This window comes from Chinchilla lanigera, unplaced genomic scaffold (assembly GCF_000276665.1).
Source record: "Chinchilla lanigera isolate Chin_1 unplaced genomic scaffold, ChiLan1.0 scaffold00011, whole genome shotgun sequence".
Classification (NCBI taxonomy): Eukaryota; Metazoa; Chordata; class Mammalia; order Rodentia; family Chinchillidae; genus Chinchilla; species Chinchilla lanigera.
In genome coordinates, this window is record NW_004955412.1 from 10,802,162 (window position 1) to 10,824,526 (window position 22,365).

At 35.6% G+C, this 22,365-nt stretch overlaps 1 protein-coding gene across 1 annotated transcript in view; it reads left to right on the forward strand.

Annotated features, from left to right (window-relative positions):
* Ddx10 (DEAD (Asp-Glu-Ala-Asp) box polypeptide 10) overlaps positions 1 to 22,365 on the forward strand; it is a 260,398-nt gene that overhangs the window by 54,520 nt on the left and 183,513 nt on the right. Inside the window, exons 11-13 of the mRNA XM_005378043.2 lie at positions 34 to 121; positions 3,720 to 3,808; positions 6,681 to 7,155. Of these exons, the coding sequence (XP_005378100.1) occupies positions 34 to 121; positions 3,720 to 3,808; positions 6,681 to 7,155 (652 nt within the window). The remainder of the gene's footprint in view (positions 1 to 33; positions 122 to 3,719; positions 3,809 to 6,680; positions 7,156 to 22,365) is intronic.

Consider the following 22,365-nt stretch of genomic DNA (forward strand, 5'->3'; position numbering starts at 1 on the left):
TTAGTTTAACTGTTACCTATTTTTGTTGCAAAGAATCAATCCAGAAAAACTTATAGATGTCCAGAAAAAATTGGAATCCTTTTTAGCCCAAGATCAAGATTTAAAAGAAAGAGCTCAAAGGGTAAGTCATGTTTGAATTCAATACTTGTATTGGAATGGCATATATACTCATGTTAAATTTTATCATTTTGTGCTACTTTTATGTTGCATGGTCATGCCTCAAATATTGAAGCAAGGTAATTTTTGTGTTGATAGGTCTAGATTGCTCATTAAATTTTCAGAAAGTGTTTCTTGTAATAACCTGTCTATAGTCTTATAAGAGACCTACTGATAGTCATCTTAGGATGATTTTTAGATGTGTAGTGGCCTGGTATAAAGTATACTCTATAAACTTTTCGTTTCTTTAATAATGTTGCTATAAGTCCAGACTGCATTCTTTTTTTGGTACTGGGAATCGAACTCACAACCTTGTGCTTTCCAGGCAGGTGCTGTGCTGCTGAGCTATATCCCCAGCCCCTGCATTTTCTTGACTAAGATTAGTAACTTATAATAGGTTAAATTTCTAGGAAGCAATAAAACTTAATTATTCTACACCAATTGCCTTTCTGGACTTAAAATCTTTTTAATAAGAAAAATAAAATTAAAAACTTCCTTTGCTGAATCAACAAATTATATTATGGTATACAACTTATTTTGAAATATGTGTGCATTCTACAATAGCTAAATTAAACTTATTACCATATATATTACTTCAATATCAATTATTTGTGGAGAGGGGTCACTTTTAGCTCAACTTACTCTTTTAGTTCATAGTCTAACAGTAGATTCTTTGGAAAAGGAAGATGTCAAATAATTTTGCATTGTGCATTCTAATCTATCCAGTCTAATCTTTGAATTAATAAATATGAGTCCCTCTAGGAAGTCCTGTGATTTTGCCACTCTTTTAATATCTTACATTGTGGTCATATGATCTTTATTTCTCCTGTACCATATCAACAGATGAGTAGTGAGTAGGGATTCAGAGGCAGGATTCTATTTCAGCAAACAGATGACTTGGGAGGAAGGAAATAAGATGTGGGAGCGACAACCAAGTTGGTAGAGTAGGCCAGACAGTACAATGTTCAATAATCAGGCTTTTATATTACAGTTTTAAAACTGGATATTCCCAGCAAGCAAGTAAATTTTACTTAAAGATCAGTGCTTCTGTTTTTTCCTAATTTACTTTATATGTTAGTGATTTATTGTTATATTTTAAATAATATTAATAACAGCAGAAATTTGAGAGCTTAGTATATGCTAGGCACTTAGCCATGACGTGGCTGTTTTACATGGGTTTTTATGCAGTGTATTGTTTAACCTTCCCAACAACCTATGAGGTAGGTGCTTTTTTTTTAAATTGTTTTTTATTTTAAAGAGAATAATAAAAAAATACACAATTTCAAAACAAGATGACAGGAAATTAGTAATGGTTATTATATTACATATTGTTATCTTCATAGTTCTTGCTCAGATTACCAGATATAGGCATGTAAGATTAATCAAACAGTATAAGCACTAACTGTTCCTTTCAATGAACTAATAGAAATTAGTACTCTAATTATCTTAGCTATGTTATGTGTGTGTGTGTGTGTGTATATATATCTATCCCTTCTGTTCTTCTTTCCCTCATCCCAGTTCTTTTCTTCTGAACAGTTTCTCTTTCACAATATCTGTTGTAACTTTGTATCTTATTTACTTTCAGTTTCTTACACTAGGGAGACAATATGATGTTTACACATGCAAGTCTGATTTATTTCATTTAGGAATGTGGCCTCTAGTTGCATTCATTTACCTATAAAAGCCTCGAGTTTATTTTTCTTTATAGCTGAGTAATACTCAATTGTATAAAAATACCACATCTTTTTTATCCATTTCTCAGTGGATGGGCATTTGGGTTGTTTCCAAGATTTAGCTATTACAAATTATGTTGCTATAAACATGGTAGGTAGGTGCTTTTGCTTTGGTTTTTACAGATAATAACTTCTAGCTTGAGAAAATTAAAAGTTGTGTAGAGTCACATTGCTATTAAAAATGGCAGTCTGGCGACTTAGATCCATGTCTTTGAGAATGCTGCTACATCAGGAGAAATTAATCTAAAATATGAGGAATCCAAATACTGAACTATGTAAAGTTGTACTTCTATAAGTTCACTTTACATGAAATTTAATGAGAAGGATTTTTGAAGAAATTAATTTTCTTTGTTTTTCTTAATTTTTGAGTGTGAAACCATTTGTGTGCTTGTTTTGTCTAGCAAACATTCTTCAAACTAGGAAGCTTTCTTTTTTTAAGAGGCTTTGGAAATTGTACGCACATTAAAAAACATGTGAATTCTGTAATGTCATGACTTGCTGCATAATTAGGAGGTCATTCCATTATCTGTCAGGAAAATCAGAAGGATGTTGTTTCATTGGTTTATGCATACAACGAATGAGCCTCCCAGAATAAAGATTATAGAATAGCACATTGAAATAAATGATGTGATTTATTGGGTATCTTGCATGGTTTAGCAGAATGGTTGTATTACCAACAGCAGCAAGCTATCTGGTTTCACAGAAGTGATTTTCTAGCTCTTGATTATAGTTTGGATAGGAGTAAAATGATAAGCAATTAGAGTGCTTTTTTTTTTTTTTGTAGGTGGTTGTAGAGGAAAATAATTATCCTTGAACTGGTACCATTCATTCTTATTCATCCCTATGCAGACAGAAAATTGTTTAGAGTTAGTTGGGTAGAAAATGTTAGTGTAGGGGTGTGGCCCAGTGGTGGAGTTCCTACCTTGCATGCAGAAGGCCCTTGGTTCAATTCTGAGAATCCACCCCCCCCGCAAAAAAAAATTAAAGTTAGAGGAAAATATGAAGTTTAAGAAACATGAGAAGGATTAAATACATTTACAAAAATTAATTTAAAAATAAAAATAATTGATTTGATGTATTTTCTTACCTGTTAATTTTATCAATAGACCAGGACATTTGCATTTTGGTTTGTAAAGTTCTGACATGGATATAGATTTTTTTTTAAAACAAAAATGGGAAAAGATATTCCAGGGATGATGACTTACTTGAAATCATAGTAAAAAAAAAAAAAAGAAAAGCTGTAGTAACCTTTTTTCTGTTGTGATTTAGTAAAGTTTCACTTAATTCTGTAAAATCTTCTTTTGTTGAAGAAAGTTCTCTTTTGACCATTGTAATAATAAGAAACATTTACTGCTGTTTCCTGTGTTGCAGAAGATATGGTAGGTATTGTATATGGATTTTCTAATTTTGTTGTTGTAACATTGTAAGTAGATGTTACTGTTATCTTTTTGATAGCAGAAGAAACTGACCTTTAGAGAAACAAGAAATTTGCTTAGCTAATAAGATGAGGAGTGCAGCATAGAAACTCTGTATGATTCTAATGTCTATGTGTTCCCATTATTGTAACTGGATATTAACTTTCAGAGTAGCTTTTGGGAAGGTGATAATCTGTGTTGAGTTGGCTTGAAGAAACCAATGCACAATTTTTTCCCTATTACAGTTCTGAAAGGTAGATTTTTTATGTGTATATGTGCAGAGTGGAGATGTGCTGACCTATTGCTGGTTTTCACTGCTGTTGGGTTTATCCTTTGGGTTAGTTTTCATTCTGTTTTGGTCTACCTTCATTTTCCATTTCTATTTTGTTGTACTTTTCAACCTTTTGTTTTACAGTGCTTTGTCTCCTACGTACGTTCAGTATATCTTATGAAGGATAAAGAAGTATTTGATGTGAGCAAGTTACCTATTACTGAATACGCACTGTAAGTACACAGCTTTGCTATTATTGTGAATCCTCAAAGTTTGAGGAAAATTGTTTCCAGCCTGATTATCTGAGAGTCCTACTTTAAACCACTCTGCTTCACAGTAAAAGGATCTGTTGAAGAGCTACAGAGCAAAAGGTTAAATCAAATCAGTGGACAGTTAGTTAGGTATTCAGTTCTTGCTGTCAGGAAAAAGTTTCGTGTTTCTATGTCATTTATATTTTTTGTCTTGGTATTTCTTATAGATGCTTGCAGTTAGTTTGGCAACATGTCAGTATTTAGTGACTGAGGTTACCATTATATGAATGAAATGATTGCTTTTGTTTTGGCTGAAAATTTGAAGGATTTTCAAAAACAAATGCTTTTTGCCTATAAAGAAGTGTTCATTCTTTAAGAGAGTTCTCCTTGGAAGAAAAACATTGATAGAATCTTATAGAAGCACCCATGAGCTTCTATAATATCAATATGGTATTTCCCAGACAGTGATGAAGTCATGCTAGGCTTAGTAAGTTTGGCCTGTTCTCCAGGAATTTGAGTGCACCTAACTTTAAATTTAGCCTAATAGAAATTTTCATCTGTGTGAGCTACTATTTTCTGTTCTTGATGTTAGATTGTAAGTTTAATATAACAGGTGGTTTGTCAGTTACACTATTTTAGAATGTTTACATTGCTAGTAGCTGTGTTAAGGCTGCTAGGTTTATGTGCCATGGATAACACGGTTTTGTTTGCTTATTTGCCAGTTCATACTTTCACCATGACTGAATATGATTTATGGTTTAGGCTTTAGCTGATTTTTATGCTGTATGTGACATTGTATGTTTGTTTTCTGATTGGCTTACCTGGATTATTAGCAACCAAAATGGGTACAGGTTTTTTTAATACTACTGGGCTGTATTTAAGAGGTGTTTTGTTCCATCAGACTTCAGTAAATGTCATGTTTACATTTGAAGACGTTTGCTTTTTGTGATGGTTAAAAAGGGTAGAAAATTTACTTGATCCAAAGTTGATACACATTAAACGGTGATTTTAGTATTTGTGGATATTCAGATGTATAATTTCCTTGTGGTGTGTAATTACCTTTCTAAGTCTTTGATGACTGAAATAGTGCTCTGTATGTAAAATATAAAACAAAGTTTTAAAAAATTTGCTGAAGAAACATATTTGAATGTCTAATATGTGCAGGTCATTGTGCTCAGTGTTAACATAATTCATATATTTGTACTTCTATCTTCAAAACACTCAGTTTTAGTAGCTGAAAAAGCATATAAATATAAATGCATTTTTTTTGGCAACAGTTTTATGAGTTAGCTAGTCTATCAGTTTCTTTTGCAAAGGAAAAGGTTTAAAGAGGTCTTTTTGCTTTTGTTTGTTTTGCACGAGATCATACCATTAGTGACAGCACCAGATTTGAGCCTCAACAGTCCTGTTTCTGAGTCTGTGCCTTTCAGTACTACACCTCTATTTCTAGCATGACTCTTTTTTTTTTTTTGGTTTTTCTCCGGTACCGGGAACCGAACTCACGACCTTGCGCTTGCCAGGCAGGCGCTTTGCCGCTGAGCTAAATCCCCAGCCCCTCTAACATGACTCTTATCATGTAGGAAAGGGGAGTGAATCCATGTTATAACATAAGCTGTTTACGGAAGTGTTCTTTTTAAAAAAATTTTATTTTATGTTCTTTTTTAAGAAATTTTATTTCTATTCTACCAGTGGGAATTAAGTGAAAGCTGATAGCTTTGATCTTTAGTGGGAAAGAAGATCTAATCTTTTTTTTTTTTTTCTTTTGAGACAGGGTCTCGCTATGCAGTTCAGGCTGGCCTTGAGCTCTGTTTGTAGCCCAAACTGGTCTCGAACTCACAGTGATCCTACTGCCTCAGCCTTCCAAGTGCTGGGATTATAGGCGTGCGCCACCACACCCAGCTAAGAAGACCTAATCTTAAAATCAATTTTGATTTTATATGGAGAAAAAAATTTTTTTTCTGTTACTTTTTAAATAAAAATTTATTTAATAGCAGTGATTGTGCCATCATGTTTCAGAAAGGGGATGGGCAGTAATGATACTCAATTTCATTTTTTGTAGAGAATTGGATTTGTCCTTTCATGGTCCTATCTTTTTCATTTTATGTAGTGACTTATATTCTACAAAGTACTTTCATACATTTCATAGATTTCTTAATTGGATCTTCTCAGCGACAGTGAGATATACCTGGTTGATGTTAGTATCCCATGTTGTGAAAAGCTGAGGGTAAGAGCTGGCAGGTCTGGTGCTTAAACTGTGACTATCTTGTTTGTGTTTCAGTACTGTTTTATTTCATCCATTACTCAAAGAAGAGCCATATACCTAAAATGTTTTTGGACAGACATTCAGTGCATTTTGACATGCCTTTTGGATCATTTAACCTGTTAGTGTTGAGTTGTGTCTCAGAGGAACATTTAGGAATGAATGTCTGATATAGAGACCATGGATTATAATTATATTTCCAAGGGGGAATTGCAGTGAATTCAGCTGAAGTGTGAGCATCTGTGGGTGTAATTTCTGACATCTCTTACTAGATTTGTGATAACAAGGGTGACTCTTGAGGTTAGTTAGGAGGCTAGTTTTACTTTCTGAGCACAAGCCTTCAATTTGGACAACTGTCACCAGATTTGACAGGAGACGTGGGGTCAAGCTGCCCAAGTTAAATGCTTAATCAAACTGTGGCATCCTGATAAGAGAGATGGGGAAGAGAGTATAGTTATTTGTGCCTCTTAAAGAAAAGTATATGAAGCCAGGTGTGGTAACCCAGGCTGTAAGCCCAACAGTCTGTTCAGTCATACTGCAAATACACTGTACTTTGAAGTATACTGAAATAATTTTGTCCTTTTGCATGTTCAGGTCTCTTGGTCTTGCTGTGGCACCGCGAGTGAGATTTCTTCAGAAAATGCAGAAACAGCCCACCAAAGAAGTGGTTAGGAGCCAAGCTAACAAAACAATTGAGCACAGTACTTCATCCCTCACCAATGATGAAGTGGAAGAATTTCGAGCCTATTTCAGCGAGAAAATGTCTATCCTACAGGAAGGTGGGAAAGGCCTAGAAGAAACAGAGTACAGACTGGATAGTGGTACTAGTGATGAAGAGTTGGAGGAAGAGGAAGAAGACCATGAAGAAATAGAAGAGAAACTTGGAAAAGCAAGAGAGTCTCAAACTCAGTCTGTTCCTAATACTGATGAGGGACAGGAAGTCAAGGATGTCCCTGTGCAGTTCTTGGACGGAGATGATGAGGAAGAAGATGGACCTGGTGATGATTTTCTTAAAGTGAAGCGGCGTGATGTGTTTGGGATCGATCTTAAAGAGAATAAAACATTACAGGTAATTTTACTGTTTTTTTTTTTCTTTTTATTTCATTGGTACATTTTAGATATACATAGCGATAACGTTGATCATAGAGAATTTGTGCATGCACATGGTATTATATCTTTATTCTTTTTTTTTTTTTTTTGTACTTCCCTCCCCTCTTTAGGTAAGTTTACTCTTGATAGAAGGTCTTCTGTTACGTTTTTATGTATTGTGTGCCAGGTACTGCCTTTTCAGAACTCAGGAGAAGAAAGAACTATGAGAAATTTGAAATGGCACTTTGCAGTGAATTCTTTCCTCTTCGCTCCATGTTTAAACACAGAAACAGTGCCCAAGAATTCTTATATTTTTCGTAATAACAGGAAGTCTAGAAGTTTGTAAGGTTGTTGACGTTAATCTCATTTATTGATTCTCTGTGTTTGAAAGTAGCCAGAGACATGACTGTGACATAATGGAGGCAGTGAGGTTCCTTGTTTATAGTATGAAGATCTTTTATTATGATCCTTGTTGTGAGGAGCAGTTGTAATTACTTAAGTCTTTCTAAAGATGAAATTAACTTTTGGTGAGACGTATGCATTTGGGAACCAAGCCAGGAATTGAATACGTCTCTTTAGAGACACTTAGGAAGGCTTATTGGAAGTTTGCATGTAGCTCCTTTTCTTTCCTCTAGAAGCACTTGCCAGGAGGAGTAAGAGAGAGAACTGAGATAAAGAAAGCACCTATTTGCTGGATGCTTGTGGGACACACTGTATGTTTCTTTGTCTCCTCCCTTGTTTCTCTTTCTATTTTGTGTCCCTTTATTGTTGGTCATCTCTTAAAAAAGAATTAAATAAAAAGTGCTGCCCAACTCTTCTTTATTACAGTATTTAATAAAATGCTAGGAGGAAATAATACATTAGATTTCAAACCAGGAAATTTGGAAAAGTGTTTAAGTAGCTAGAGGTTGTTTAGTAAATAGAAATTGTGCTTTTGAGCATTTACCATACTATATATGAGGCATTTTCTAAAAGTTGTGACATTTGGTTCTTAAAATATCCTATGAAGTGGATTCCTGATATAGGTGAGGATGGAAAAACCTGTGGCACAATCCTGTACTGCTTTAGGGTTCCTTTAGGTTAATCAGACACTAAATCTGCAGTTAAGTGAAATAAGGAGAAGTTAGATTTCATTCATGAATGCATTAAAATTGTTTTCTGTATCTTTTCAGCATCATGAATAAAAAGAATAAAATAGAGTTATGATTACAGAGGAATCATAATTTGTAATAACATACATTGTTCACATTATTAGGTCATGTGTTTTAAGTATACCTCATTGGACGTTTAAAAAAAATTAAATGGATACAGCAAAAGACATTTAACCTTCTAAAAAGGTTATTTTAGATAACTGATGTACAGGTAAACTTAATTTTCTTTGAAGTGTACAATTTGAGCTTTGACAAACACTTGGTTGTGTAATCACTACCATTCTTTTTTTTTTTTTTTTTTTTTTTGGTTTTTCTCTGGTATCGGGAACCGAACTCACGACCTTGCACTTGCCAGGCAGGTGCTTTGCCGCTGAGCTAAATCCCCAGCCCCAATCACTACCATTCTTAAGAGGAAAATAGTTGTGTCATTTCAGAATATCTCCTTTTCTGTGCAGTCTATTACCTCAGTTCACCCCCACGTCCTCATAACCACTGATCTGATCTTATTTCTGTCACTGTAGTTCAGCCTTTTTTTTTTCCTTCTTTTTTGTACTGGGAATTGAACTCAGGACCTTGCACTTGCCAAGAAAGCACTATGCTGGTGAGCTATATCCCTGGTCCAGTTCGGCATTTTTTGAAATAACATAAACAGAATCGCATAATACATTGCCTTTTGTGTCTTGCTTTCATTTAGATGCTATTACTGGATGTATCTTAATTACTAAGTTCTGTACATCTGATTTATGGATGTATTGTACCTGTGTGTGTGTGTGTTTATTTATTTAACTAGGCATTGATTATTCCCAGTATTTGGTATTTATGACAAAAGCAACTATAAACATTCATATCTAGGTTTCTTTTTAATTTGTCTGGAATCTTTAACTAGCAGTGGGGTGCTGGGATGCTATTCTTAAGCACATCTTTTTTTTTTGTTTTGTTCTGGTACTAGGCTAGGAATCGAACTCACGACCTTGCGCTTGCCAGGCAGGCCTTGTGCCGCTGAGCTAAATCCCCATCCCTGGGATGCTATTCTTTGAGAATCGTTAGCTGTTCTCCAAATGGGCCCCCTGAATTTGTGTTTTTGCTATAGTGTAGCTCATGATCCTTCAGGGCTCACCAGCACATGGTATTATCAGACTTAAATTTTAGCCATTGTAGTATGTCTCTAAATTGATGGAGACCCCAGTGCAGTGCAGAGGAGGCTTTAGAATTAATCAACTGGTTTTTCTATATTAACTTTCTATATTAGCTGAGTCTGTCCCAGGCCTTGGTGACTTGGCTGGTGTGCAGAAATAGAACTCTGCATGCCAGAGGTCACAGTACAGACCTGTAGTAATCTGTCACACTGTGCTGTCTCTGAAGGGAAGATAATATGGCAGCTGTGGCAGGGGGTGACTTGTCCTCAAATTTTCAAGGGCAATAGTGTCAGCCATAGAGATCAAACAATTTCTTATTAAGCAAAAATTTACTGCATGAATGGCCTTTGTTTTACTTTCACAAGACCTTGCTCACTTTCCTGCAAACCCCCTCCCTTCCATTTAATGCACCCATTAAATACTGGCCAGTGCAGAATCTTTGTCTTAGCTGCAAGAGCTCTGACCTTTCAGGACCCCCGCAAACCATATTGCATTGTCTCTTTTATTTTATCCTTCACTGTACACTTGTCTATAAGATTGGGAGACCTGATAGTAAAAAAATCTTTATTAAAAGTTTTAATTTGCATTTCCTTAGTGACATCTTTTCATGTGCTTACTTGCCATTCATATATCTTCTTTGGTTAATTGTCTGTGAAAGTATTTGTACCTCTATTAAAAATTGTGTTTCTTGCTTGGAGTTTTTAGAGTTCTGTATGGATTCTAGATACAGTTCCCCTATTAGGTGCTTTGCTAATTTTTCTCCCTATCTGTATGGATTATTTCTACTTCAGTGTCTTGCAGAGAACAGAAATACTACATTTTGAAATATTTATCAGTTTTTCTTTTATAATTTACAAATGTGTCACTTCTGAAAAAACTGGTTAGTCCAAGGTCATGAAGATTTTCTCCTGTGCTTTCTTCTAGAAGTTTTATAGTCTTAGCATTTGTATTTAGAGCCTGGATCTACTTCAGCATAATTGTATATGTGGTACTAGGTAAAAGTCAACGTTTACTTCTTTATATGTAGGTATCTAATTGATCCAGTACCATTTGTTGAAAAGACATGCTTTTTCCATTGAATTACCTTCACTGTTGTTGGAAAGTCAGTTTGACCATGTATGTGTGGTTTTCTTTGTGGACTTAGTTCTGTGCTATGTGGCTCTCCTTTTACCAGTGTCTTCTGTCTTTGGTTAGAGTAGCTTTTTAATAAATTTTACAGTGAGTCTTATACTTTGGTGTCTTATTTTTCCTAAAATTTTGTGCTATTTTTGGAGTACAGCATTTATCTAAATTTTTGAATCAACTGGTTAACTTGCGCAAAAAGCCTGCCCTTATCTTCGTTGAGATTATATCTATCTGGAGCAGATTGACATCTTTAAAATGGAGCCTTTTGATACTTGTGTCATTTTTATTGTTTTTGCTTTGTTTTATTTTTGTCTATGTTATTATTTTTTTTTTATTCTTTTTAAAATAAAAAAATTGAGGCTTTTGAGCCTATGATGTATTTTTTCCATTTATTTAGCTCTCCTTTAATACCTTTTAACATTATTTTATAATTTTAAGAACATATACCATGCACATATTTTGTTACTGTTTGATATTTTTTCAACCTTTTTTATTTTAAGGAGAATAAAATAAAAAACAATAACAAAATAATAACATAGACAAAAACAAAGCAAAGCAAAACCAAAAATGGTACAGGGTTACAACACAAAATGATAGGAATTAACAGTGGTTGTTATATTACATATTGTTATCTTCAACGATGTTCAAGCTATTTTAAAAAGTATTTAAACATTTTAAATTTCCAATTCATTTTTAGCAATATACAGAAATAAAATTGGTTTTTGTATATGAATCATTCTAAATCTGACCTTAGTTGTCTTTCGGGGAATTCTCTGGGTTTTTCTGCTGATTAAACCATCTTTATTTGTAAACATCATGATTACTTTCTTTACCATCTGTTTGTTTTTTATTTCATTTTCTTGCCTGATTATACTCTTCAGGATCTGTAAAATAGCAGTGATAACAGTACATATCAGTATGTTCCTGATCTCAGGAAATAGAAAGCATTCTGTTTTTTATCACTACATCTGATGTAGCTGCTTTTTTTAATAGACAGTCTCACCATGTAGTCCTGGCTGGCCTCAAACTCACTGGCCTTGCATTTGTGGAGATCTTCCTGCCTCAACCTCCCAAATGCTGGGATTACAGGCATGAATCACTAACCTCGCTGTTTTTTGTAAATAACTGTATTAGATTGGGAAAGTTCTCTTCTACTCCTCATTTAGGGTTTTTAAAAAACTTTTTATTTTTACTGGTAAATTTTATTTTATTTTTTAAATTTTTTAAATTTTAAATTTTTGTTTTTTTTCCAGTACCGGGAATCTAACTCTACATAATAATAACATTCATCATAGAGAGTTGTACCTGTACATGATATATCTTGCTTCTTTTTTCCCATCTTGCTGCTTATTTCCCATCCCCCTCCCCTCCCTTTAATCCCTCTTTTCCTCTTTATTTGTAAAAGTTTTCCTTCCATTTTTTCCTTCTTTTTTTTTTCTTGTCCCTTCTTTTTCCCTCCCACTTCCCTTGTTCCCCTTCTAATTTGAACATTTTCTTCCCATTTTACAATATCCATTATACATACATTTTGGTCCTTATTTATGCTTTCAGTTTCTCACACCAGAGAAACCATGTGATATTTGAACATATGTGTCTGATTTATTTCACTTAAAAGTATGGTCTCAAGGTACATCCATTTAGCTAGAAATCACTTAGTGTTTTATAAATAGATAAAATCTCTCAGATGCCTTTTCTGTAACTATTAAGGTGATCTCACGTAGTGTTTTGGTCTGTTGATCGGGTACATTGATTTTAAAAAAAATTTTGCCTAATGTTGAACCAACTTAAATTTCTATGGAAAGAAAAGATAGGTTTTGTTTTCACTTCGCTCTATTACAGGATTGTATTTGCAGTGGGTATTTTGTGAGAGATCTTTCTTTCTGTTGTTACAAGGAAAATTGGTTTGTAGTTTTCTTTGTTCTTACAGTGACCCGAGTGGGAGTACGGCATATTTTAGAAGCTTTTGCTAGATCATCCCCTTGTGTAGAGGTCTATTTGTTCATTGCCCCATCAGCTTTATGTCAGTGCCCATTTACTTACATTATCACCAAATATGAACATATTTTTGATGTCTGGGAAACAGTGAGAAAAGTCTTACTGTTTCAGTCTATCTTTGATTTTAATATTAATAAACACTAATCACTTCTCAGTTGTGATTCTCTCTTAATCTGTGTGTATATTGCTTATACATATCTTTTGCCCATGTCTTCCACCTCTGGGTTACAACCCAATGATACTAGGTTCTTTGCTATTGATTTACCCCGAAAAATGATACTGGATTCTTTCCTATCGATTTACAAGGTGTTCTCAGATGTTAGTTAATTTTCATGGTATTATTAATTATTATTGTTATTATTACTACTACTACTATTATTTTGTATTCCCTGTCACACAGAGTTATTTGCCTAACTTCCCTGGTATGCTCCCAATGCCCTGAAAAAAAATAATCTTATTGCTGAGTGTGTATTTGGGGCCCCATACAGTGACGGTGTAGATTGCACAAGTGTTTTATGAAAGAAGGAGCAAATTCACTTTTATAGTTTGTTTGTAAGCCTTTCTAGAACTCATTGGTAGGGGTTACTCTTGGAAAATCATTTTGGTGCTGTATAAGATTTATTGACTTACACTGATTGAAAAGTGTTGTTTTTTTTTTAGACAAGTTCTTGCTATGTAGTTCAGGATGGCCTGGAACTTGTGGTGATCCTCTTGCCTCTGCCTCCCAAGTGCTGGGATTACAGGCATGTGCTACCATGCCTAGCAAAAATAGTGTTTTTGAACTTTTTAGAAGCATTAATGATTTATTGGGTCCAAAAGATAGACCTATGCAGGTCTAGCTTACTAATTTAAGTAGTAGTTGATAGTATCTAATTGGAGTGACATAAAATTGTTTGCTGTGTTTACAGTATACTGTAAAAAATGGTATCTTTAGAATGTCTGCATGAGTTTTTACTCTGTGGTGTAGCTGTTGAATGCAAGGAATATTGTGGGGCAAGTTGATAAGAGTTTTGAGATGCTGATCAAAGGAATTTTTGTATTTGCACATTGCCTACTGCTACATAGAAACAGAAGATTTAAAGTTACTGACATAGAAACAGCCTGTTTTTTTCTTGCTATTTTATCTAGTTCTTTCAACTTCAACTTCACTTCTTATCTGTCTTTGAGTTTTTAAAATAAGTAGTTGTCTTATATTATCTTTTTAATTCTTCACCAGGCAGTTAAGGCTGTTGGTTTTGAATCTGATTCAGCATTCATCATCTCAGTCAGCTTTCCATTTTAGACTTTGCTCTTGCTTTTTATAGTTTACTGTTGCATTATAGCCATTATTCACTGGGGGATGTTTTCTTTTATTACCCATTTTTAAGGATAGACCTGATGAAGTCAGAAACACCAAACAAACTATACACACAAGGGAAATAATACAGTCATTTGCCAAATAAATGAGTGTATTTCCTGTGGGAGATTAAGGGCTTTCTCAGACACTGGTGGCTTTGTTCAAATATTTTTGTTTCTCCTATTTTTGAATTGTCTTTATAACCATCATACAAGGCACACAATAGAACTGGTTTCATTACTTATATTTTGTCTGCTTTACTTCAGTGGTCAGAATTTTTCTTCCTTTCCCCATGGAAAGGGGAGAAAATCTGCCAAACTAAATTAATGTTTGCAGCCAGTGGAAGCACATTGGATCATATAGTACAAAATATGTGTAATAATCATATCACTCATATCATAACAATACTTGTTTGGCATTTAACCTTATACTTTCTGTGTAAGTTCTCATTTTTAAATTTTTGCTTTCTTGAGATAGGATCTTGCTATGTTGCCCAGGTCAGTCTTGGATTCCTGAGCTCAAATGATCCTCCTGCCTCAGCCTCGCAAGTAGTTTGGACTACAGATGTGTGCCACCATGCCTGGCTAAGACAGAAAAGGTAGATGATAATAGATAAAATTTCACAGAGGAATAAAGGAAGGACCCTCTCCCACTGGCCCAGATTTGGGGCGTTACCCTGGGCCTTTACACCGAGCTACATCCCCAGCCTGTATTTTTAAAATTAAGTCACTAAGTTGCACCGAATGGTTCCAAAGTTCTGATTTTTCACACCTCAGCCTCCCAGTGTACCCAGATTACTGGTGTGCACCACTACACCTGGCTAAGGGGAATTTTAAATGACTCATCCAAGGTCATGGTGGTGAAGTTAGTAGCCAAACCTGTGTTCTGTGCCAGGGCACATTTTCTTTCCTCTTTCTCCTGATGTCTACATCATTTTTTTGTAGTTTGCTTTCTATAACTGAGCAATGTTGGTCTAATTGATAGCACTGTAAATAATTCTAGACTACTTGTTTAGACACACTTGGAATATAGAATGATAATGTTGATGTTTTTAGACTTAGGCATAAGTGGAGAGGGCCAGGTGCAGCGATGCCTCCTGGAAGGCTGCCTCGGCAAGTTCTTTTCTGTTTGACTAGATGAATGCAGTTAAAGGACACCAGCTTTCCTTAGTAACTGAGAGGGAGTCAGGAGTGATGGAGCAATGAGAGATGTGCCGGAGAAAGTGCAGCTGGGGAGAGCAGGCTTTGAGGCAATGAGAGAAGGTTGGTTGCCCACCTGTTTGGAGGGCAAACTTGTGCTGGCTGATTTTGCTGCGATTTGCTATTTAGAAAGTTGACCCCAGGGAAGCAGTGTTAGAGAAGAGTGTGAATATATAACTGAAGTGCTTGAAAATTGTTTTAAGACATTCATTTTCTTTTTTCTTTTTTTTTCCTCTGGTACTGGGAATCAAACTCACAACCTTTCGCTTGCCAGACAGACGCTGTGCTGCTGAGCTAAATCCCCAGCCCCTAAGACATTCATTTTCTTAAATATGTGAATGACTATCTCTTCTTGTCTTTTACATTATATATTATTCAGAAATAAGACTGGTTGGATTCCACTTTAGCTCAGAAATATTCTTTTTTTTTTCTGTGGTACCAGGAACCAAACTCACGACCTTGCGCTTGCCAGGCAGGCGCTTTTGCCGCTGAGCTAAATCCCCAGCCCCAGAAATATTCTTTTACGACTTCTTAAACAGTAAACCTAGGTTACTTTTAATTAATTTAATTAATTTATTTGTTTAACCAATGTATTAGAGCTTTCAAAGCTCTATCAGCCTCATAATAGGGATGATGTCCTGAAGGAAGTTGTGGGGTAGGAATGGATAGGGCAGTTAGTAAGAAGGGGAAAAGCGTTGCAGTGAGAGGGTACAGAATGAACAAAACCATAGTAACAACAGGTGTGTTGAGTGTAAGGAATTATAACTGGCAGACTGCTTAATAGTTAACCTTTCTGAGCTTTACTGTTCATCTGTTTAAATTTAGGCCAATCACATGTCTATTTGAAGTACCTGTGATGATTTGGAATAAGTAAAAAGCAGCTAGCAGTTGTGTAATAGGAGTCCAATTAATGTTAGCTATTATTATTTCCACTTGATGAATTATAATAGGGAGGTGGCAAGGTAGCTGCTGAAAAATAAGGCTTCTTTCTGACTTAGAACCCATTTTAGCAAGAAAAAATGATACATTCCATTTATTTCAAGTGTAGCAGCAGGAAATAGACTTTTATGATTTTGGCATAGTTGATGAAGCATTTTTTTATATGCTCAGTGTCCAGCTTTTTTCTTTTTTTTTTTTTTTTTTTTTTGGTTTTTCTCCGGTACCGGGACCCGAACTCACGACCTTGCGCTTGCCAGGCAGGCGCTTTTGCCGCTGAGCTAAATCCCCAGCCCCAGTGTCCAGCATTGACCTGAAAAAAAATGCTAAGCCTGGCGCTGACATCATTAGGCAGTTTACAACATAGGCAGATGTTGATTAAATAACAATGAGTATAGCATTGTGTTTAGCCCTTTATAGCATAGGCTGAATTAGTAAGAATTCATTATTTGATAGCCAGATTAATTAGGCAAGTATTTGCACTATAGAAATTAATTGCTAATAAATAGCATCAATAGTTTTAATATTTTTTTTCATATGGAGTTATTAAGAAATTTATTATTATGATTTTTCTGGGTAGAGTTTCCTGTTCAGTAGTGATGAGTTGTTTTATCTTTTAATGATAAAACTCCCTTCTGCATTCTTTTTTTAATCTGTCTCTTCTGTTTATATAGTTATATTACAATACAATATTGTGGGGTATTTGAGAATATGTGTATTGTAACATCATAAATTATGTTTAATGAATGAAATTATGTTTAATGAATGAATGCTGTTTGTCTTGTAGGAAACTTTGCAGTTTATCTCTCACATTTCTGTGCCCTTGGGTTGATGAATATGCTTGTATAAGTGATACTATCACAATTGGGGTCCTTGACCTTGTTGAATGTTGGGCTGTGCTGTGATGTGACTGTATACTCTTAAATTCTATATAATAATAAGAGGTGGGACCTTTAAGAGATGATTCAGCTATTTGAGCTCCTTTTTCCTTTGTGGAATTGAAGCTCTAATGAAAGAAGCTGCACATCTTGGTCTGTTAGCTGGCTCTACAGCTTGCTCTTCTATTTCTGCTTTGAAAGGATACAACATTTGTTCCTCTTGTCTTGCTCCTGCGTAAGGACACCTCAAGAAGGCCTTTGCCAGACACCAGATGCTGGTGTCTGGGTACTGGACTTCTCAACCTCCAGAACTCTGAGAAATACATTTCTGTTTTTTATAAACTACCTAGTCTCTGAGGTATTTTGTTATAGAAGCACAAATCAAAGATAGGCTAAGTATTTACTTGACATACCTCCCCTTCTCTGAAAAACAAACAAACAAAAAAACCAAGAAGTTTCGGATTACTACATAGGCTTAGTAAAATGAGTTCTTTGTGATCAGGTAACACGTGATGATTTTGTGTCCTTTTGCAGTAGCTTTCACATGATACACACTTAAGTAGCACGGGATAATTTTTTTTTTAGCTGAGCCTCTCTGCTGGTGTTTGTCTATAGCACTCCCATCCCTAGTATAATGTAGCTTTTCCTCTTCCTCAAAACATGATTAAAAACAATGTAAGTTTACTTTGAACAGAGTGATTATTAAAAAAATTTTTTTTCCAAGCCTAGAGTGTTTTGCCACAGACCAAAAAAGTTTATGAAGCAGGTAACAGATCATCAATCTCAGGGCATTTTTTCTGCCAGAAGGCTGTTGCTGTTTTTGGTTTCTTCCCTTCTTTTAGCTTGCCTGCTGGCTGTTAGAATAGAAGTGACAGACGGTCTTGATATACTGTTGGGCAGAGAATCTGCTGGTTTTTATTTGGCATAATAAATGACTGAAAACAGAGTGCTATTCTGTTACAATCCTAATAAAGCCAACATGGTGGAGAGTCTTATGATGCATAAATTAAGCTCCAGAAAAAGTATAGTAAATGAGGCACTGCAAATGTTGCTGAAATATATGAAGAACCTCCTAAGAATTAGGCATGCATGAGATAGAAATCATTTATTGCAACTTGACTTAAAGCACGTAAACAACGAAGCTCCTATTTTCAGGGATGATGTGACTTGGTGCTATTTTCTTCCTGTTGTCTTTCTTCCTCCCTAGTCCTGGCATTGCTAGTCTCAGTGAATCAATTTCTGAGTGGCAACCACTATGAGGCCTGGCTACAAATAAAAATTCTTATGTAAGTTTTTTTTAATTCAAATGGCCTATTTATTATTCTTTCTTTTGGGTGATGATTAGGATAATTCTTCCACCTGCATACATTTTCATATCAACTGTTTTTTGTCATGGGAAACAGCAGAGCAGAGGATTGTTTTCTTTCTTGCTGTGATACTAATTTTGGAAGGTATACTTATTTCGAAATGTTTGTAGGAAATGGTTGCATATTCCAAAAACACTTAGCAAGAACTTGCTAAATAGTGTTCTCTCCTGTGGTTTAGATCAACTTTGTTTTGTTTTCTTTGGATTTTTGATCTATGTGAACTACTTACTTGCTGACATTTTGGTTAAATAGAATTTTGCAAATCAAAAAGTAGGTAAATTTGTATCAGCTTGGCTGCCTATACTCTCCACTAAAATCTTCTGACATATTTTCCTCCCTTCTATGAAAAAGGAGAGAAGTGATATTTTAGCACCCAAGGATATGCTATTAGTAGTTTGGAACCTACTTATCTAGTTTTTAGTGCGTCTCCTAACACCAGGTTAGCTATCTAAGTTAAAATGGGCTTATAGTGACGTGATTAATTGTGTGTACTGGGTTACCCCGTCTTCCTTTCCCTGTTTCCTTACCAGTGGCTACCCCTGTTTTGTGGCAGAAATTGCAGATGTGCCTGTCTTTTCTTATTTTATTGATGGAAACACAGTATTTGTAGGTTTCAAGAACTATGACAAGGGGCTGGGGATATAGCTCAGTGGCACAGCGCCTGCCTGGCAAGTACAGGGTCCTGAGTTTGAGTCCCACTACTAAAAAAAAGAACTACAATGAACATATGATTTTCTCCTAGTTGTATGTTCACACATTAGTGTGGTACACATTCATATGTGTTGCCGGACAACTCACGGCATAGAAGGCAGCATGAGCTTCAAGTTTGCAGTCAGTCAGTCAGTCGTTCCTCTGCCTCCTTGGACCCACAGGGGCGGTACAGGCAGAGGTAGGTTAGGGTTAGTTCTGTCCATACAGAAGGTTTGCAGCACAGGTGAGAGACCCTAAGCTTAGGAAACTCCAAGCTTAGGAAACCCCAAGCTGTATAAGGCTGATAGCAGTCTTGACCAACCTTCACCCCTGAGGGAGAGGTATTGTCTCTATTAATGCTGGTCTGGAAACAAATCTGTCTGCTTTCTCCTATAAAGGGAGCTGCTGCTTCTAAAGCTATATACTATACAATCATCCTTGAAAAAATCTGGAAGAGTCTTTGTTCAGAGGTGTACAGAGATATATGAAGGGCCTGTGGATGGTGGTCTTCCATCTCCAGGTACTTGCAGTGAGTCAAAACTGTTTCCACCCATTTTATGTTTTCCTGTATTTGTCCCACGTTAGAAAATGTGGAAAGGACTATAGATTAAATTATTAACAGAAATTTCAGAAAGATACAGATTCATCCACATGAAAACCACTGCTTTATTTGATATGGCGCTAAGATAGCGAGTGGTTAGCTTTCCTGAGACTAAGTCAGGTTTTCCAAAGTGTGCTTCCTTAGTAACATGTGCTTCCTGCCATTAGCACTTAGCACACTTATGCACTGTCATATGTCTATGCTATCCCTGTACTACAAGACTTTATTAATGCGAGTCAGTATTATTAATTTTTGTGTTGCATTTTCTCAGTTGTTGTTTATTGAATAAAATGAGTGAATGAATAAATAAATGAATGAATGGAAACTTAAATTCCCATTTGGTGAATGTATTCCAGTTCACTATGCAAATTTGAGACTGTTTTCTGACTAAAAAATGTATTGGAAAAACGGGATCGTCAGTAAATATTGGTTGACTGAATAGTTTAACTTGTTGACTGAAAATTCAGTAAATATTTGTTGACTGTGTTTATTTTGAAAAGCCAGGTCAAGTACAGAATAAGTATCATCTGTGAAATCATTCCTAAACCTGAATTGATCCATCCATCATTTCTTTCTTTTTATAGATTGCTTTGATCTCTATGGCCTGTTGTCTTCACATGGTTCTTTTTTCTCAAAACGTGAACCTGAAGTGAGTCTTGGTCTAAAGATGGTTGCAGATATTCTGTGGAAAAAATAACATTTTATATTGAACCATAAGTAATTTTATTTTAGAGTGAATCCACTGTAGAGGTGTTAGAGTCTAGTAAATACTTTTCTGTCCATGGTTTGTTGTGTGCCCAAAGGGTGTGTATAGTTTTAAGTAGGGATTGAGTTGGGGTGATATGTAAATTACTATTGCTACAAGGCTTAGCAGGACTCTGCAGTTGGGTACCACAGCTGGAGGCTGTAAACTTGGCCAAGCTAGGTGGGGGCAGGCTCCCACTTCTCCGTGCTGGCGCAGAACACAGGTAATGTTACTGCGTCTTGTTGTCCACACAGTTCAGAAGCTTCGGAGAAGCGGTGTTGAAAACTGCTAGGTAACACTCGTGTTATTCCTTCTGAGAATGATAAATTCCACTCCAGCTGAGTTGACCAGAATGCAGTGAGTGATTGGAGCAGTCCACTTTCATTGTGGGTTGGAGGAGTTTTTACGTGATCATCAACTTCCCAGTTCTGGAGGGTAGACCAGGGGGATAACAATGAGTGTAAGAAGTACCGAGAGGAGAATTAATGATGTAATATTTTCAGGATGTGTATTATCCAGGCAGAATGTTTGTGGTCCCTCCTGTTCCTGACATGCCTTTTAATATCTGTAGGACTTGTTTGCTTCCTCATCTCTGTGGCCCAGTCCACATTCTTTACATGCCTATTACTTCTTACTGTAACCTCTGGATTGTTAAATTAGCCCCCTAACTGATCCTTTAAATTTATCCTCCAATATAACTATCAGAATAATCTTAAGCCGTAAGTGTCACTAATGATTTTCCTTTTGCTGAATATATTATGGACCTAAATTATTGATTAGATGAAATTGTTCTAGTTAGTACCATCTTTAAAAAACTTCGTGAACCTCTTAGTCTTTTGGGGTATGTTGGGTCCAGCATTATATTTCAGAGAGATTGATAAGCACACAGTAAGACTGAAGAAAAAGTGATGTAGAGACTTCTGATAGGATGGAGTAAAGTGTTAATAGATTGAACCTCCTGCAGATAAGGTAAAATTTTGGAAAAATTATAAAACCTAAGCATTCTTGGGTTAGCAAAAGTAAGAAAACCTTACAGGGGAATGAAAACTTGCAAGAGAAGACTGACAGTGACACAGGGTGGATTTTTTTATTTGCAGCCTTGTCCTAAGAATAGGCCAAGTAGGGGTGTGTGTTTGCGTATGTGCACACACTCACACATGAAGCGTGTAGTCTTCCTGATGTGAGAAAATGGGAAATGGAGGTAAAATAATGAGAGCTACCAGAGGAGGAGGGAGAATTTTGGAAAAGAGAGCCAGAGGAGAGCTCTAAATTATTATAGGAGATTTAAACTGCTCTTTGTCAGTGAATGATGTAGGTAACTAGATTAAACAGAAAATCACTGGGCATAAAAATGTATGAAGCATCTAGACAGCACTATCAACTGCCTCAGCCTAGCTGGTATTTTAGAATACTACAACTACAGAATGTTAATTCTTTATTTCGCACGATATATTCATAATGCATTATGTACTGTTTTAGGTCATAAAAAGAAGTTTCAAAATGTATAAGAGGGTGAACTTTGAAATGGTATGTACTCTAAACTGAATTAAAATACAAATTAATAGGACATTTAGGCATGCATCAGATATAACTGTAGAGTTACCAGTTACCTGTTTGAGGCTTCTCATTGACAAGGTACTTCTCATTTAATAAGGGTACTTGTTTAGCAGTGAGGTAATCATACAGAGGAACACAAATGGGTTGCAGATGGATTACTGAGATGCATGTTTAGGTACCTTTGGAGGCTGGAGTGGTGCTGGAAATGAAACATCATTATGCACAATTTGTGAAATAGATTTGATACAGGGTACGATAATTCTCCCAAATATGTGTTTACACTGTTACTGATGGAAGTCTTTATTCAAGGAGTGAGACATTGCCCCACCTTCCTGTTCCTTTGTTAACTTACTTTGCATGTTTCATCACGTCAAAGTTTAAAGTTCCTTTGATTCCTAAAGGTCAAGGTCTGATCCTCTTTTTTATTTATTTATTTATTTATTTTTTTTTTTTTATTTTAAGGATAAAAGGAGG